General features: G+C 35.9%; 1 protein-coding gene and 1 non-coding gene across 3 annotated transcripts in view; one reads left to right on the forward strand and one right to left on the reverse strand.

The window, feature by feature from the left end:
- METAP2 (methionyl aminopeptidase 2) overlaps window positions 1-18,630 on the reverse strand; it is a 30,724-nt gene extending 12,094 nt beyond the window's left edge. Inside the window, exons 1-4 of one of the 2 annotated variants that reach the window (XM_090272675.1) lie at window positions 18,318-18,630; window positions 16,206-16,310; window positions 10,629-10,694; window positions 6,725-6,827 (exon numbers count right to left, since the gene is read on the reverse strand). In XM_090272675.1, coding sequence (XP_090128801.1) covers window positions 6,725-6,827; window positions 10,629-10,694; window positions 16,206-16,310; window positions 18,318-18,468 — 425 coding nt within the window. In that variant the 5' untranslated portion in view covers window positions 18,469-18,630. Of the gene's footprint in view, window positions 1-6,724; window positions 6,828-10,628; window positions 10,695-16,205; window positions 16,314-18,317 lie in introns of both variants that reach the window. The other variant, XM_090272673.1, reaches the window with a different exon arrangement.
- LOC150011234 (U6 spliceosomal RNA) lies at window positions 3,787-3,889 on the forward strand. The gene has a single exon (XR_016510908.1). It is a non-coding gene; the product is annotated as a U6 spliceosomal RNA (small nuclear RNA).
- Window positions 18,631-18,926: the final 296 nt, after the last annotated feature.

The raw sequence follows: 18,926 nt of genomic DNA on the forward strand, positions 1-18,926 counted from the left end.
TTGAGAAACCTACTATACTTATAATTATAATACCAGAGTCTATAATCATAATGCCAGGCCCAAATGAAAGAAAAAGAATATTATTATAGTCTCTTCATTTTCTTAATTCCATCTTTTGGTGTTCAGTCTATTTAACAAATATAGAATTTAATATGATGAAAAAATATTCTGCACTCATAACAGTTATTCCAGAAGACAATTAATTAATTCAACTGACAGAGGCAGGACAGAAGTGCTTTTAAAATATATTATGTCTGTAAAACAAAACTGTCAAAACAACTGCTTGGAAAGACTCTTTATAGGCAAGTGTTTACAGACTAGGTGAATTCTTCACACTTCTGGTATGTCTGAGTCTTTTCAATATTTCATCATTTTTATCAATGGATGTATTAAGAATAGAAAAATGTAGGAAAAACCAAAAGATAAAAAGGTATCTGATTATTATTAAAGAGTCATAAACATTTCCAAACTCAGTGCATGGACAACTTGAGATAATTTATATTAGTATGTACAATATTTTTAAAGCACTACATGCCACATTTATAAAAACTTTTAAAATACATGTCTTTAACCTGGAAATAATTTAAAATGCTTGCAGATATGACACCAATTTCTTACTCTGAAAACTGGAACTTAAAAAAAGGAATGACAGAATTAGAAATAGACTGTATTATGGTCCCCAATAAAATAACTGATAAAGCAAGAATCATCCGTGAATACTAAAATAGTTAAGGGGAAGGTTGTTGAAGACAAGGATATTCCAATGGTACTGAAGTACCCCACAGATTGCATGGTAACTACCAAAAGGAAAGTATTAAAAAAAAAAAAAAAATCAGAGCTGATGGTCACCACATTAACCTAGTGATCAAGTACAGGTAAATTAATAAACAACCTGAAATTACAGCTGATGCAACAGATTATGATATAATATGAAGTACTTAACATCACTTAATATATCCTTGTCAAGTGTTTACTCTAATTCTAATCTAAGCCGTTACAATTAATTCCAGTTTACAGAAAATACAGAAATAGAGAAAAAAGTTTAAAGACAACACAAGAAAACAATTGGAGGATCCCAAAATATGAGATTTTTTAAAATTAAAATTACCTGGTCTCTTCAAAAAGTCAGTGCAATGGAAGAGAAGAAGGTGGGGATTCTAACCATATGCAATGTATGAACCTTGACTGGATCCTGGTTTAGTAGGAAAAAAATAACTAAAAAGATGTTCCAGGGATAACAGGAAAAAAATTTGTAATACAAACTAGGCATTTACGCGATACTAGGAAATTACTGTTAATACGCTTAGTGGTGATAATTTGGAGAAAGTCTAATTCTAGGGAGGTCCTTGAAGATTTTAGAAATGAGGACTCAAAATAAGACTTATTTTTCAATGGCCCAGCCAAAAGGAAAAAATCAACAACAAAAAACTACATATACACAGAGATAAAGCATAAATGGCAAAATGTTAAGCACTGTTCAATCTGGGTAATGAGTTCACTATCTTTCAATCTTTCTCTTTGGAATTCATTATAAAAGTTGAAAACAACATGAAGATATTTATCCCAATTTTGTTTATAATAGTAAACAACTCGAAATAAACTGTATGACCTAACAAGAGAGGACTGGACAAATAAGTTATGGTATGAATACAGATGTGAACAACTATTCAGCCAATAGAAATACTGTTGGCCTCTTCACTAACATGAAAACAAATTTTAAAAGGTGCTGCTGCTGCAGTATAGCTCTACCTTGAAAAAGATTTCTAGGTATTTATAATAGACATTTATACAGAGGCTTTAGAGGAAGAAATATTAATGTGTTAACAGTTTTAATTCATTGACAGAATTAAGAAGTTTTTATTTTCTTCCTTTTGCTAGTATCTGTATTTACTAACTGTTCTATAGTGAATATGTATGCTTGTAAAATTAACATTTTGCCCAAAAAATGGTCTACCAAATTTATAAAGATACTGAGAATTTCAAAATAAGTCCTCATTCTACTTCTAGAGATCCAGAATAAGAGAAATAGGGCCAATTAACATACTACAATGTTCACCACAGAAATTTTCCTAATAATAAAATATTGAAAGTATAAATATTCAAAAATTGGAAAATAACTAATAAAATTATACTAGATACAGAATAAAATAGCATTACAGCCATTAAAAATTGGTTTCAAAAACTTTTACTAACATAAGAAATGTACATATAACGTTTTATTTTATTTATTTTTTAGAGAGGGAAAGGGAGAGAGAAAAAGAGGGAGAAACATCAATTGGTTGCCTCTCAACTGGGGACTGCTACCTAGGCATGTGCCCTGACTAGGAATTGAACTGACAACCTTTTGGTTTGCAGGCCGGCACTTAACCCACTGAATCACACCATCCAAGGCAGAATATTTTATTTTTTAAAAGGGCAACGATCATCATAATTAAAATTGATTCAGACAGAGAACATCAATGGATGCTACAAGTGAGGAAGACATTCATAAAGAATGACATTTTCATATTCACAAGGTAATTTCCTACAAATTAGTAATTAGAGGAAAGAAAAATAGTATTGATACACTAGAAAAACTGGTTAATACCTCATCCATGTGATAAAAATTAACATCATGAGGTTCCAGATGTTATAACCCTAAAAAGGACACAATACAGCGTATCTAGTATTCCATCCAAAAATGCACAACCTATTCTCAAATATTTCAGAAAAAAGAGTATGTGTACAGATTTACCAATATAACATTTTCCACATTTGCCTTATATCTTCCAAGGAGAAAGTGAAATGTTATTTGTATATTATACATAATATGTATAATGTTATACATATTATTACGTAACTGTCATATTCCATTGACAGAGGGAACAGTAAGAGAGGCAAAATGTTAATGAGAATCTGAATGAAAAGTACACAAGAGTTCTTTGTACTCTCTCACAGTATGATATTATTCCCATTATGTATGAAATTATTTCAAAATAAAAAGTTAAAGTAAAATAATGTACTCAAAATGGGTGGCAGTTATACATATGAGTTCTTGATAATAATTCACATAACTTTTAAAAAACAGTGAGGAAAAGATACAGAACTATATTTAATATTTTATCAAATCTGTAAGAATATTTATTTTGATCTACTTGCAAATAGTCAAAATTGGTTGTATGATGTCAAAAAATACTGAGATTTATCAAAATAAAACATAACAATATATTAATTTCTTCTGCATTTTTCTAGACAGCATACTCCATTGTTTTCAATATTTAAGAAAGCACCCTGTCCGGGTAGCTTATCTGCGTAGAGTGTCATCCCAACACGCCAAGGTTGTGGGTTCAATCCCAGTCAAGGCACATACAAGAATCAACCAATAAATGCATAAATAAGTAGAACAACAAATCAATGTCTCTCTCACCTCTAAAAATCAACAAATAAAATTTTAAATAACTTAACAAAAGTATTAACCCAAGAGATATTACGACATATAATTTCTTCCTTTATTGTTTCAAAACCAAGTTATTCTACCTATATACAATGTTCAATTTGCAATAGAAAATAATGAGGGAAAAACAGTTTTTAAGACTGAAAAAATCTGTTTTTCTTGTATTAAACATTACTTCAAATGTTCCATCATTCCACCAATTCATGGTGTTAAAAGTATTAACAATCTTAAAACTATAGGAAATCAACAGCTTTCCTCCATTTTAATAAGCATATAGAAATGGAACTAGAAATAAGAATTTCTGGTTCACATCAGTAACAATATCAGAAAACACTTTAGCATAAATTTAATGTGCTCACTTCAGCAGCATACACAAAAATTGGAATGATACAGACAATATTAGCATGGCCCCTGTGCAAGGACGACAAGCAAATTCAGGAAGCATTTCAAATTTTAAAAAATAAAAATAAAATGAATTTAACAAGAAAGGGAAAGGACCTACCTAAAAAAAAGGTATCAGAGTAAGTGGGAAAATATACAACACTAAATAAGACAATGTGACATACCTGTCAATTTTCTGAAACAAATACATAAATATAATGTAATTTTGATGAGGATTCCAACAAGGGCATTTCTTTGTGGGTACGTGTGTTAAGACTACATGACTGAAAATATTAATAGCTAAGAAAAGTATTAAAAAAGAACTCTGAGTGTGTGTGGTAGAGGAAAAAGACTGCCTCATCAAATTATCAAAGGAGTATAAAGTGTCTATCAAATCAAAGTAGTTTTAGCATAGGAATAGACAAACAGATCAAAGGAACAGCATAAATAATACAGAAATTGGTTCCATTATACAATAAATGAGAACATATAGCTGACCCATGAACAACATGGGGGTTGGGGGACCGACCATCGAGCAGTCAAAAATCCATATAAAACTTAAGCCCTCCCTCTGCATTCTCAGGTTCCCAACTGCAATCAAAAACATGTAGTTCCATTATATAAGAAAATAATATGTGGCAAGGTGGTTGTTCAATTGAGTAGAATGAATTAATAAACAATTCTAACAAAACTGGCTATCCATTTGGAAATAAAATTAGTGCCCTCAACCTTACATAAAAAATTCCAGGTCAGTTAAAAATGTAATGAAGGCCCTTGCACAGCCCTGACCAGCCTGACTCAGTGGCTTGGGTATCATCCATAAAGCGAAAGGTCACCAGTTCATTCCCGTGGTCAGGGCATGTGCCTGGGCTCTGCACCAGACACCTGGTTGGGGGTGCGTGAGAGGCAACCAATAGATGTTTCTCTCCCTTCCCCTCTCTCTAAAAATAAATAAGTAAAAAATTTTTTTTAATGTAATGAAACACAAAATAAAGAATTTAAGAAAATCTAAGATTGCTAGGAACAGAGAATTATAAAATATAAATATATGCTGTATTTAAATATTTAAGACTCCTATAAGAGCAAAGAACAAAGCCAACAAGCAAGATACTCAAAATCACTAGCAGTCTGGAATTAAAATATTCATTAATTCAGCAATCTCGCTCCTGGAAAACTGTCACATATAAAATGGCCAACACATAAGGAGCTGTATATTATACATATACACACATATATATTTAGAAAGATGTTTATTGTAGAATGGTTCATAATAGTGAAAAATAGTGGAGACAAAGTGGATGCTCATCACTTACAAAATGGTGGAATAAAGAGTACTATATTCACACCATAGAATAGTATGAACCCACTCAAAAGAATTACAGAGTTATTCTGACTTACAGGAACTTTCAAGAGGTAGTACTGAGTGAGGAAAACAAGGTGGAGGAAAGTGTATGCCTGATTTCATTTTTGTAAAACAAACAATGACCAAAACATTCTCCTTACGTAAACAGACATAGTTTACACATATATGAGCATAGAAAAATATGGAAAGCTACCTGCTAGGTGCTTACATGGGTCTGGAAGGAAGTGAAGGAAGAGGGAACAAGCAAAAAAAAAAAAAAAAAAATTAAAAATTATATTTAAAAATAAATATATCATATGTACTATGAAAATTTATGTAACTACTATAAAATTACATGTCTGTGACACTTTAAGAATAATGCTTCAAGATAGGGATACTGACTGATGAATTCAATTGAAAGAAAAAATGCCCATGCTATATAAAATTCCACAACTATACAGACTTATCCCCTAAGAGTACTGGGAATGAGGAAGGCGGCAGAAATATAACAACCTCATGTTCTTTTCTAAGTTTAAAGAAAAACAACGATGCCTTTACAGGTCAACGAAACAGCGCTACAGCAGAAGCTTTCTTAACCAACTATTGCAACCACTCAATAAACCATTGTACTGATTCCCTCTGTAAAACATACTGACCAATGCCCACTCTATTCTGAATATCAGTGGATGACAAGTTCCCATCCTGAATAATAATGACAGCTAACATTTACTTAATGATTACTACATGTTACTCTTCTAAGTACCTTACATATATTATTCCTCACAATAACCTTATAAAGTGCCTTATTTTTAATGAGTAATTAAGTAAAATGAGAGACATGATAAATCATTTGCCCAAGTCACAAAGCTAAGTGTGGGTATTCAGATGCAGAATTTAGTTCCAAATCCATGCTTTAAACCAGTCTGCATAATGCTACTGAGTGTCTGCTGACCAGAACATTTCCCAAGAAATCAAGCGATTTGTTCCCAAACTTGTGTAAAGTCACTGGTATTTACTACTATAACTATGTAATTTAATTATATATTACATACAAATAGTTGTTTCTAAGAAAACTAAATTGACTACTCAGAAAAATCTCAATAAAGGCAAGTCATCAAAAATACACTGTCAAATTAAGTGAAGAACTATAAATGGTTTCAGGAAACAAATGTAAAGATATGGATAGGCATTAGCCCCCAGATTATGTAGTTCTTCACAGAAACTCAATATGGAATAGACTCATAGACACGGCATTATGTATGCAGCTTAAGAGGAAAAAACTGAAGTCCAATACAAATTCATGTTAAAAAATGATGAAAAACAAATGTTTAACCCTTATCAATAAAGGTTTTTACTTTCTGTGATCTCCATTTTAATATATTTTTTTGATTAACCAAACTACTGGTCCCAATCATTTTGGATAAGAGGGCTTCTACTGTATTTTCTCTACAACAAATTCACAAACTTTTATTAAGGTAGTGGAGCAAATTCTGAAAAAAACCAAATCTACTTTATTACTAAGCTACAACTTTCAAAAGTTAAGCTGGAAGTTACTTTATGATTCTTACCCATCTTGTGTGGGTGGGTACTCGCATTCTTGTCCTTTGGGATATACACCGTTAGGATACAGGTCACATATTGGAACTGAGGGAGGGTCTGTTTGAACTTTTGCTGTGAGATACAAATAAAGCATTAACTTCTGTAGTTAAAAATAAAATTAAACAATCAGTACAATTTTTCTCAGTTCCTAATAGTTGGGGCATGTCCTGATTTTAACAAACCTCTTGCTGTCGCCTTATAATCAAAAACCCTGGGTTGGTCACCACTTCTCTGAGTTACTATTGCTTGGGAATAAAAACATTCAGTTCTGCCCTGACCCCTGTGGCTCAGTTGGTTGGGCGTCATCCGGTGCTGGTTGGATTCCCTGTCAGGGCACATGTCTGGGTAGTGGGTTCAATCCCAGATCAGTGCACACGCAAGAGGCAGCCAATCGATGTTTCTCTCACATCGGTGTTTTTCTCCCTCCGTTTTTCCCTCCCCTCCCCACTCTCTAAAAATAAATAAATAAAATCTTTAAAAAAAATATTCAATTCCTCAGGACTCCATTATATATTTAAACAGTATATACCCTGGCAGAAAGCACACTTCTAATGTTTTTGTCTTCATTTACTATAGTGGAAATGGAATATGGAGACTGACTTTCACAAATAAAAATCAAAGAAGCAACAAGAAAACAAGAAACAGTACAGCAATAAAGTAAAAATAAAAGGCTATAACATATTAATAAAACAAGTTTAAAAAAACTTATTTCAAGGGTATATCAAGTATAAGTTAAGAGTACACATACCCAGTGCTAAGAGACTGTAGGTAGCCATACACAAATTTCCAGATACTTGAAAAAAGTTAACAATACCTGGCATACGTTTCAAGGACATTATTTTCCAAGCCATATTCTAAAACACCAGTGTTTCAAGATGCTTTTTAAAAGTACCTAAGAAATCTGTCTTCTAAATTTTTCCCCAAATATGTATGAACTAGTCGTACAGTTCTTACTGTGTGAAGAACTGCCTTTTAGTAACAAATGCTGTATCCAAGGGACACCAAGAAGTTGCATGGGTTATTTTATGACTTTCAATGTATACCTGCAGCATTTACCAACTAAGTTGAAGTTTGTGGTTTCTTTTTGATTACTGATCTTATGTTATCAATTTTTTGTCTTAAATTTTAACACATATTTTGCTCTTTTGTTCTATAAAGAAAAAAGGACACATATAAATAAAAATGTGATCATTTATTGAGTCAAATAATTTACATATAAAACCATATTTTTTCAGTTTCCTCCTTTAACGCAAATGCTCCAAGTCATCAGCACCAACTGGTTTAAAAGTGTTCAATGGGCAAGTAAACTTGGAAAACACTGTTTTAGGTTCCTTCCAAGAGAGAACATTAGAATTTAAAATTTTTTTAAATTCTTATTTGGAGGTCATCTAATTTAGCTTCACATTCAAATTTAAGAGTTCTGTTTTAAACCCCTGACATTTGGCACTGAGCTCCTGACATGAAGGCAGTCACCATCTCCCAAGCTAAATCCATTCATTTAGGGAGAGCTGTAACTGTCAGAAAGCTCCTCCTTCACTGTTTCCTTATTGATTTCATCTGTTAGTTCTAGCTTTATTCTTTGCAATTAAAAATATTTTATTTTTCATTTCTACTAATTCCTTCCTTTCTATGAGAAATCACTTTTAAGGGATATGGTTCTTAACACTTTCACCCATATTTGCAACCTTGAATCTATGTTCCTTTTAAGTTGGTACTAGACTTGACTAATATTAAAAGACTATAATGCTGACTCTAAAAATCCTACTGCTACTAAAAAGTTAAAGACACCTTGCTTTTTGGTTACCAATGTACAAGAACTCAAATCCTTAGGATCCTATCACCCTATATTAACTTTATATATGTCCATTAAAATTCGGCTTGTTTAATATTAGCCAACTAATCTTTTGAAACATTAATTTTTGTGAACCTAAGTATTATCTCATCACCCTCAGTTTTATCTTATCTACAAATGTGAAAAAGATGCCTTTTATATTTTCTACAAATTAAAGGACTCAAAAAAGATCATTAGAGAAAAAAAAAATCTGTAATCAACATATTAGAGATGAAGTCTAGTCTTTACCGATTATTAGCTGTGACTTAGACAAATAGCTAATGTGCTAATCCTCAGTTTCCTCATCTACAAAATGAAGAACCAGAAGAAATTCTGAATGACCTTTGGAAATTACAATGTACCATATTCAATTATCTAAAACTACGAACAATTACAATAATCTGTACTGCAGTTATCATTAACTATTATTTATAATTTTCTCACTTTATAGATGAGGAAAACAAGGACTGTTAACTGCCCATGTACAATATTTGGCTTATTCCAGAAGTGATTTATAATAGCCTACCAGTATACCTAAAATACACAAGTAAGAGGTATTCAAAGTAAATTAGAGAGCACAAATCAAAATATGTAAAGAACATAGAACCTGCAATAAGGCCAACACAAAACCAAGGATTTGGCTCTAAGCCTTCCAGAATCAAAAACAAAATGAAAACAAACAAACAAAAAAAACCTAAGTTATTTGCTTAGTTCATGTTTCTGAGATAAAACACAATAACTATTCAGGAAAACCACAATTATTCTTGATATTAAGACCAGATAAAAAGAGTGTCTCTTGAGAGTGCTCCTAATGAAATATATGAACAGTAAGGTCAACAACGTCCTCAGATGTGCACAATAAAGGCTGGTGGCATCATGCTAAAACACCTGTGAGTGGAAGAACTCCACCAAAAGCAAATACAAGGCAGCCCCTTAACACTCCTCTCTGCTTATCTACCTTCATTAGGGAACAATTTTAGAGTATTTAGAAAAACAGCTATCTCTCAAGCCATTCTCAGGAAATACCATGTTTCGCAGGCACACTTTTAACAATTTTTGAGTGGAAGAAATATGGTATCCTAATTTTTAGAAGATTCCTGGAATGCAAGTAACCTATGCTCATTACAGGCTATGCTAGGGACAAACGACATCCTTTGAGTAGAAGGGTCTAACATGGATAGATCCCTAAATAGAAAGAAGGTTATCCCATCTCTACCTATAGATGTATTAGGGAAATGGATGGCAGACCCACTATCTTTCTTAAACAGTAATATAAGTATTTACCTCAACAGAGATAAAAAGGGAAGTCACGCCTCTAATATTCTGATTCATAAAATTTTAGCCTGCAAGATTTTAAAGGAAGATATAACCAGAACTTAGTGGCCCTCAATAGTGCCAGGGGCCTCCAAGATTATAACCATTCTGATTCTCAACCTAGCCTTTATTCCCCAATACTATCAAGTCTTTTCCCTTAGTCTCCCTAATAGTTTTAGGTCCCTGAAGATGTTTGGTCATGCCATTTATTAAAACAGCATATAAGTAGGATAACATTTTAAGTAAATCTAAAATAATGCAATAAAAACATTCTAAATAAAATTTTACCATATGCACAAATTTTAAATAATGAGCTTCCTCTTTAAATATTCATGAAGAATTCCATAATTTCAAAGCTGGTGGGCGAACTGCAAACTTTGCTTACCCTATCACCACACAGTGGTACTTTAGTCACACTCAACACTTATTATTTGAATTATTCAAGATTTAAATTATAGAATTTTTAGGAACTCATTCCTAACTTGCAAAAAATGCAACCAACTTATTATTAACATCCCTTAGCTGAGTAGCAGCTAAAAAAATGCCACCAAGATTGTTAAACCAAAGTACTTGCAAAATAATGTTTCACTAAAGCCTACCTTTAATAAGCTTAAATGTATTTTCCTGACCTATACCAGGATCTTAAGCAACTTCAAACCTCCCCTTTCAAACCTACTGGTTAATAACCAGTTCTAATCTGTCAAGTAAAATTAACTTAAGACACTAACGTCCTTTCTTCTTCTTCTTCTTTTTCTTCTTCTTTCCAGTTGCTCCATCTCCATCACCATCTCCATCTAAGAAAAGATAATTTCAAACACATTATTTATTTAAACCTCATAAGCAGAGCAACCACAAATGGACAGGTATACACACACACACAGCATCTTGAATATGACAAAATTGACCTAATACTCTTAGAATTTTTTACATGGCTAGCTTTAAGTATCAGAATTTTACCTGTGTAATCAAAAGTACTAAAAAACTTTAGTTTGACTTACTCTAATAAAAGAAATGCTGAATAAGATATTTTAAAGAATTAGAAATGTGCCCTAACCAGTGTGGCTCAGTGGGTTGGGCATTGTCTTGCTGACTGAAAGGTCTCTGGTTCGATTCCTGGTTAGGACACACGCCTGGGTTGTGGGCCCTGGGTAGGGGGTTACGAGAGGCAACCAAACAATGTTTCCCTTGAACACAGATGTCTCTCTCCCTCTGTATCCCTCTCTTCCCCTCTCTCTAAAAAATAAATATTTTTTAAAAGAATTTAAAAATGTATCACATAATATTCCTTCTTAAAAACTATGAAAAATAACTAGTGTTAGTTTAATACCAATAGTAACTGTGTGATTTCATCTAAAATAATACTGGTTACAATTTATACATGCTTTGCAGTTAAACACTTGTATTTCATGACCTCATGTGATCCTCAAAGCAACCTACAAGTTAACAAAGAGTGTTTAAGGGACATGCCTGAAATAACCCCAACTGGTAAATGGCAGAAGTAGACCAAGAACATATCATATCAGGGGATTCCTAAACCATTGTGGGTATTGAGGGGGTCTCACACTTTAAAATAACTTTTCCTGCACGGTTGTTATTAGAGAAAGCGTTCTCCTTCTGTGTCAAATTGTATGAAAAAAATCGATGGGCATATTATACTTTTCCTAGTTTGAGTTCTCTGATGCCCAAAAATGAAAGTAAGAACTGATTTAAAAAATAGTTGGCAGAAGGATACCCAAAACAGCCAAGATCTGCTTGTCAGTTTTTAGGAAAATCTTCTAATAAAGCCCATGCCCATATCCTTGAAATCTGAGAAATGATAAAAGAATTTTATTATTATTACTGTTTTAGAGAGAAGGGTAGTGAGGGAGAGAGGTGTAAAAACATCAATGTGAGAGAGAAACATTGATCAGTTGCCTCTTGTATGTGCCCCAATCAGGGATCAAACTCACAACCCAGGCATGCACCTCGAATAGGAATCAAACCGGCAACCTTTCAGACCGTGAGACGAATGCCCAATCAATCGAGCCACACAATAAAGGATACAACTATGACCAAAATGAAATACTGCAGTGACTTAAGACATTTTAAATAAAGATATCAAACACAGACCTAAGTGTCTAAATTTCTAAAAATGCTACTTAATATCAACAATGATTTCGCAAGTCTGCTAATTTACCCACAAAGCACACTGCTATGAAATGGATGAATAGGATGCTGTCTCAACTCCAAGATGACAGTTTAATAAAATGCTGCCCCTACAGCAGTCTTCAAATGTTTCACCTAGCGGTAGCAACTCATGGCTAGCGTCACTAATTTTAGATCATGAAATCTACACCTATAAAATAATGACAAATGACTGTTTATATTTTCTACTCAAAGAGCTCCATTTTCATTCCCAGAATGACAGGCAGGAGCCGTAACAGAAATTCTCTCACTGTGCTACCTACTATATTCTTCTATTATAGTTACCACAAACCTTTATAATCACTGGCTTACACTGACCCCCTCATCTGTAAATTCCTCAAAGATTAGAGGAATAATTTCTTAAATTATGCATAATGCCAAGCATGTGGTAAATATTTAGTCTATTTAAAAAATGCTCTTTTTATTTATTTTATCTTGTTTCTATTTATTTTTACATAAAAGAGAAACAGGAAAGAGCATTTAAGCAAAGAGGGAGGTAGCATGATCTAGGGCTTTAAATGGCTTGAGTAATAGGAAATGGCCAACATTTGACTGACAAAATTGCAATTTCTTTTGTTTGACCCTATAAAACAATAAGAACACAGTGGAAACAAATATTGCTAACTTACTCATTACTTGTTTCTAAATTCAAAAGCCTAAGAAAAATAGTATGAAAAAAATTTTGGAAAACACAATCATCATTTTCCTCATGTGTCATATAATCTAATTCACTTATTCTGCACCACAATTTTAACTGTAACCGTCTTCATGAATCCAATAAATGTTTGATGAGTTCTTAAGTGCCACGCAACAAAGACAGAATAGTAAACAAGATAAGTCTCTGCTCTGGAAGAACATTCAATCTCTAGCATACTGCTACATACACAGACTCAACCAAAAATGCTTTAAGATGTATGCAAGCCACCACTTATTGAACTCTTGTGCCAGGATGGTGGTAGAGCCAAGATCTGAATATTAAACTATTATGTTTATAATTCCCATCATACCATGCTGCAATTTAGGTTTTCACACCTCTTAACAGGCAAAAACTGTTCATATTTACTTGTGTCCAAATCAATATTTGTTGAATGACAACTGGACATCCATATGCAAAAAAAGGTACCTTAGTCCTTATCCTGCGCTATACACAAAACTAATTCTAAATGAAACACACACCTAAACATAAAAGCAAAGAATGTATAAAACTTCTTGAAGAGAATATAAGCAACCACATTCATGACATCAATTTACCATTTTGGATAAAACACAAAAAAGTATGACCCATAATTACAGAGAAAAAAAAATAAACTGGACTTCATCAAAATTAAAATATTTTCTGTTGCAAACAATACCAGCATGGAAGAAAATATTTGTAAAACATATATATCTGATAAAGAACTATTACAACTCAATAAGACAATAAATAACCCAAAAGAAAGGTGGACAAAAAATGTAAACAAATATTTCACTAAAAGTACATGAAAGGCAAATAAAAATATGAAAAGATGTTCAACACCATCAGTCATTAGAGACATGCAAATTAAAACCATAATGACCTATCACTACACACCTAAAGCTAAAAATTTAAATTTAACAATACCAAGTGCTTATGAGGATTCAAAGGACCTGGAACTCTCTACCACTGCTGACAGGAATGCAAAATAGGCATTTTGGAAAAGTTTGAGTTCTTATGAGGTTAAATATACACTTCACATATGACCCACAACCCCTCTCTTAGGTACTGACCTGGGAGCAATGAAAACACATGTCTACACAAAGATCTGTATGCAAATGTTCACAGTTAACTTTATTTGTAACAGACAAACACTGGAAATGTCCTTCAACTAGTAAATGGATAAACAAATCTGGACTACTATTCAGCAATAAAAAAGAATGAACTACTGATATATATGCAACAATTGGATGACTTCCAAAAGTATTACGCTGAGTGAAGCAAGCCAAATACACAAAAAGTTGCGTACTTTAATAATTCCATTTATATGATGTTGTAGAAAAAAACTGAAGGAACAGATAGCGCATCAGTGGTTGCCAGGGATCAGGGTGTGAAGGAGGAGAACTGAGGACGAAGGCGGACAAGGGAACTTTTGGTGGAGATGTAAATGTCAAATGGAAGTGGTCTGCATCTTGATGGTGGTAGTGGTTACACAAATGCACACATTTGTCAAAATTCACCACTTAAAAAAGGGTCAATATACAGAATGTACAACATCAAGAGTAAACCCTAATAAAAACCATGGACTATGCATAATGATGTATGTGTGTTAAGCTCATCAGTTGTAATAAACATACCACTACATGAGGGATGTTGATAATGGGAGAAGCTATGCATGTCTGGTGGTAGGTAGGAGGTATATGAAAAATCTGTCTGTAACTTCTGCTCGATTTTGCTGTGAACCTAAAACTGCTCTAAAATATAGTCTTTTTTAAATGGTGAATAGTATCCTAGGTAAATAATACCTTCATAAACTGGACTTAAAATTTTATTGAATGAATTACCTCTAGCACATTGCCCAATGCCCACAGGATCAACTTTTCATACCAAAACCCCCAAGTTTCAAATTAAACACATCTAAAATTAAACTCAAAACCTTCTCTTTGTGCCTGAAAACCCCTCCCCAGTCTTTTAACCATCTTTTCCTCCCTACTTCACCATTTCAGTCAACAGCACCAATGCCTCATCACCCAAGTTTACCCTCCACATCTCCTTCCCAGATTGAAAGTCTCCAAGTTCTCTGAATTCCGCTTCCACAACCAGTTCCACTGGACTCCTCCTTTCCACTCTCACTTATGCCCCCAACTCCACCCGCCACGGCACCTGCCTGGGCTGCTGTTAAGTGGTCTCCAAAACAATCTCCCTGTCTTTCCTGTGTATCTCCTCTTTTCTAACAATTGTGCCTACATATGAAGACTAAATTATTTTTTCATAATATTCTTCCTCAATGAGTCTCGTGTGGCCAGTTTGCGCTGTTCACTGCACTGTGAAGACTTTCTCATTTCTCAGCATTGTTCCACCCCGAAATGGTTCCGTTTGGTTTTAATCAAGTCCCATTCCTTCCACTGAGCCTTCCTTCAGCATTCACTCCACAATTACATCTCCAAATTGCGATAAACTTTATTGTAGCTTATCTTTTCATCTATAGATTTTTGCATCTACGCCACACCATCAGTTTTTAGAACAAAGATTCTTAAATATAGCTTTCCGTCCCCTCAAAGACCTCTCAGATTAGTACTATTGATTGATCCTGATTATTGAAATGAATTAGGAAAACAATGGAGAAAATTGCTAATATTCCTAAAATCTTCTAAAAACACTGAAGATTTCCAATCTGACAAGCAAGTTTTCCCTCTGATGTCAAGAGTCATACAACTTTATAGAAGTGCAATCGACAACGCAGTCAGGATCAGCACTGTGAAAGTCTACGTATAGAAGGTCTACGGCAACCTATTATAGTACTTTGAACTCATAACCCTTTATCTTGTTAAGAGCTCGAATACGTTCATAATCTGAAGCATAACCAAAGGTAGAATGAATAAGAGGTTTTCTTAAGGAAGTTGAAAAGCTAATTATTGCCTTGCATCTTGGTACCTTTTTTTAAACCAAATTTTGACTGTAAGCTTCTTGAAGGCAGAACATATCTTTCTAAAGGAAAAACAACTCCTCTGCATTACTCTAACACAATAATAAAATACAGCTTGTATTTGTTGTTAAGAGTTGAAAGCAAAAGCCCAAGCTGCCAGTGCTTGAGGCAGAGCAATAGGTCAAAGCAGTAGATTCCTGAGAATGGGAAAGCCTCATCTCCCGTCCTGCCAAAAGATACTGTAAAATAGTTCTCTTAATCATTTCCTCCACTGTCTTACTGATAGCATCAATCCCTGGGATTCTAATAATTGCCATCTTTACATAAATCTAATAGCACCAAAATACCACAAAGAACTAAGATCGGGGAATTTTTATAAGAGTCCAGAAAACACTGAAGTTTTACTGTCAATTAAGAAAAAAGTCAGAAAATAATAGGCATATGGACAAATAAGTAGATTTTGTTTAACGAACGTCATATTTTCTCGCCTTTTTAACCACAAACATCAAATTAGCCATTTACCTTCATCGTCATCATCTCTTTCTTTCTCTTCCAATGCTTGTCTTTCCAATTGTCTTGCTACCTCATCAACTGAGGCTCCTGACTCTTTATCAGGTTCCTGTTGCCCTGCTAATCAAATATAATAAGATAAATCAAATCTAATAAAGATACTTTTCCTTTTAGCATAAGTTGTAAGGATACTGGATTCCTCATAAGTATTTATAAGGATACTGGATTCCTCATAAGTATTTAGAAAACAAAAACATTATACCCCGACTGACGTGGCTCCACTGGTTGAGCATCACCCTGCAAAGCAAAAAGTCGCCGGTTCAATTCCCGGTCAGGGCACATGCCTGGGTTGCAGGCCGGTTCCAGGTTGGGATCCGTGTAAGATGCAATCAATCAATGTTTCTCTTACAAGCTGATGTTCCTCTCCCTTTCTTTCTCCCTCCCTTCTCCTCTCTCTAAAAATAAGTAAAATCTTAAAAACAAAACCCAGACACAATATTATAAACATAACAGAATTTATTTAGTGACAGAGAAAAGTCTCTGATATCTAAAACAGTATTGTCCATTCACCAAAATATTACACATTCTCTGTGATAGCAGCTAAAGCTTAAACAAAAGTGTGAGCTGGTCCCTATCCTAATGTAGTTTAACTTTTTAAAGTATTTAACAATTAGACTACAACGAACACTTCATTAACCAAACAGGTACTTAAGATAGACAATAAATGCTGACGGCCTTAGTTAAGAAGATTTCTGTGGGACACGGGGGCCTTCAGGGACTCATGAAAAAAGACGTTGTCAAGCTGGGCTAGGTAAAATCAAAATAAGGAGAAAAAGATTCCATGACGAAAAAACAAAATTCCTGAACAGCTAAGCATGAGCTCTGGAAGTGATTAACAATGTAGCGAGGGGAGCACTGTGCATGTGTAGGAAGACAGTATCACCAAGTAGTACGCAGTGATTTTCTGGTTTTTGTAGAAGCTTCATATTGAGAGACACAGCTGTTAAGAACACATAGGGTCAGTCTGATGAACACCTTTTCAGTTTGGCCTTCATCTGAAAGCCAGGAAGAGCCACTAGCCCATGTCCTGAGATTAATTTTATTCTGGAAGTGTCCCGGCACCTACAGCTCTCCCTCCCTCTTCGACTCCCATCTAATCAAAGTTTCAGAAGAATATAGAGTAACCCTCTCCAACCTCTCTCAACGCCACGATCATCACTTCTGGCCTCTCCATTCTTCCCTCCTCCTTTCTGTGACTGACTTTTAACAGGTACAAATAATTTTTCCTGAAATGAAGGACCCCGGACAACAAAAATACTGACTTCTCGAAATAGAATATTTGCGTTCCTCCTTCCTAACAGAAGCCAAGCGTGAGCTTTTAGCTGTTCTCCTTGCCTCACTAGTGGATTTGGAGCAGTTCCACTCTGAGCCACAGAAGATCCTATTTGGACTGCCTGCAATGGCATCACAACTCGGGCCTAAAAACCCTAACGCGTGATGATGCTGTGTGACTGCACGGGTGAGATTCTGCACCGCCACCCCAGCGTTCTGCATTACAACTCAGTGACATGAGCGCGTGGGCATACCCCTACCGAAAAACAGAAAAGAAAAGTGCAGCCCACCACAAAAGTCCCTCTGCAAACCGGGATGGTGGGGTAAGGTGCGGTCTAGGCACGAGGACCTGGTCACCCCCACTCTCGACGAAAGTCAGTCCCAGGATGCTCCAGCGAAGCGGCGGCTGTGCGGGTCAGAGCCAGGTTTTTGAAGAGGCCAAACTGCGAGGAAGAGAGGGCCGGGCTCCGTGCACGGCTGCAAGTCCCTTGCACGATCTGTGTGGGGGCTGAGTTCTTGGCAATAGAGGGGCTCCGGCCTACCGACCCCAGAGCTCCCTCACGGGAAGCTGAGGTGCCCTTCTCTACCCCACCCCCGCTGCCACCAGCTCTCTAGTCCCACAGGAGGGGACACCGCCGCTCCCCGGCACTGAGAATCGGTAGCCTGGCCTTGCCACAAGCTCAGTCCTGGGAATCAGTTAAGTCCGGGACTCAGTCCTCGGTCCCTGTCACCCACGCCGGGCCTGAGCCGAGTCGTTGGGCCATCGTGTAAAAAACATAAAACTCCCTTTACCTGGGGCAGCCCCTTTACTCTTCTTCTTCTTTCGCCGTTTTTTCTTGGCTGCCTCCTCAGCCGTAGAGGCAGCTCCCTCTTCCCTGTCGTCTGGATCCAGGTCGCCATTCAGGTGGCTCCCGGAGGACGCAGCCTCCTCCACGCCCGCCATGTTGCCCGAGAGAGCGCGAGGGAATGAGAGCGAGCGGCAAAGGCCCGCTCCTTCTTCACCCACCTACACCAGAGACACCGGAAGTCGCTCTCGATGGTGGGACGCAGGGAATGCTGGGACAGCGGAGGACGCGATTGCAGGGGCCGCCGGTGGCGAGGGGGCCGGCTGAGTGGCAGGCTGGTCTGGTGCCGAGCGCTGCGGGGGCACGGAGGCGGGCCTGGCTGCGGTTGGCTGCCCGGGAGCCGACACCTGCCTCCTCCGGCACCGCAGGCATTCCCGGCGCAAAGCTGCCCTCGTAGGGTTCTGTTAAATGCCAATGCCCGCCCGGTGGACAGGCGCAGTCCGCGAGAGCGGAGCGTCTGTAGCCACCGAAAAGTTTTATACTCGCGGTTTTATAAAGTGTACTGGAAGCGAGGGAAGGGGCTGCAGATGTGCTCACTTGTATACACTCTTTTTTT

This window comes from Furipterus horrens, unplaced genomic scaffold (genome assembly GCF_987537825.1).
Source record: "Furipterus horrens unplaced genomic scaffold, mFurHor1.1.pri manual_scaffold_4, whole genome shotgun sequence".
Lineage (NCBI taxonomy): Eukaryota > Metazoa > Chordata > Mammalia > Chiroptera > Furipteridae > Furipterus > Furipterus horrens.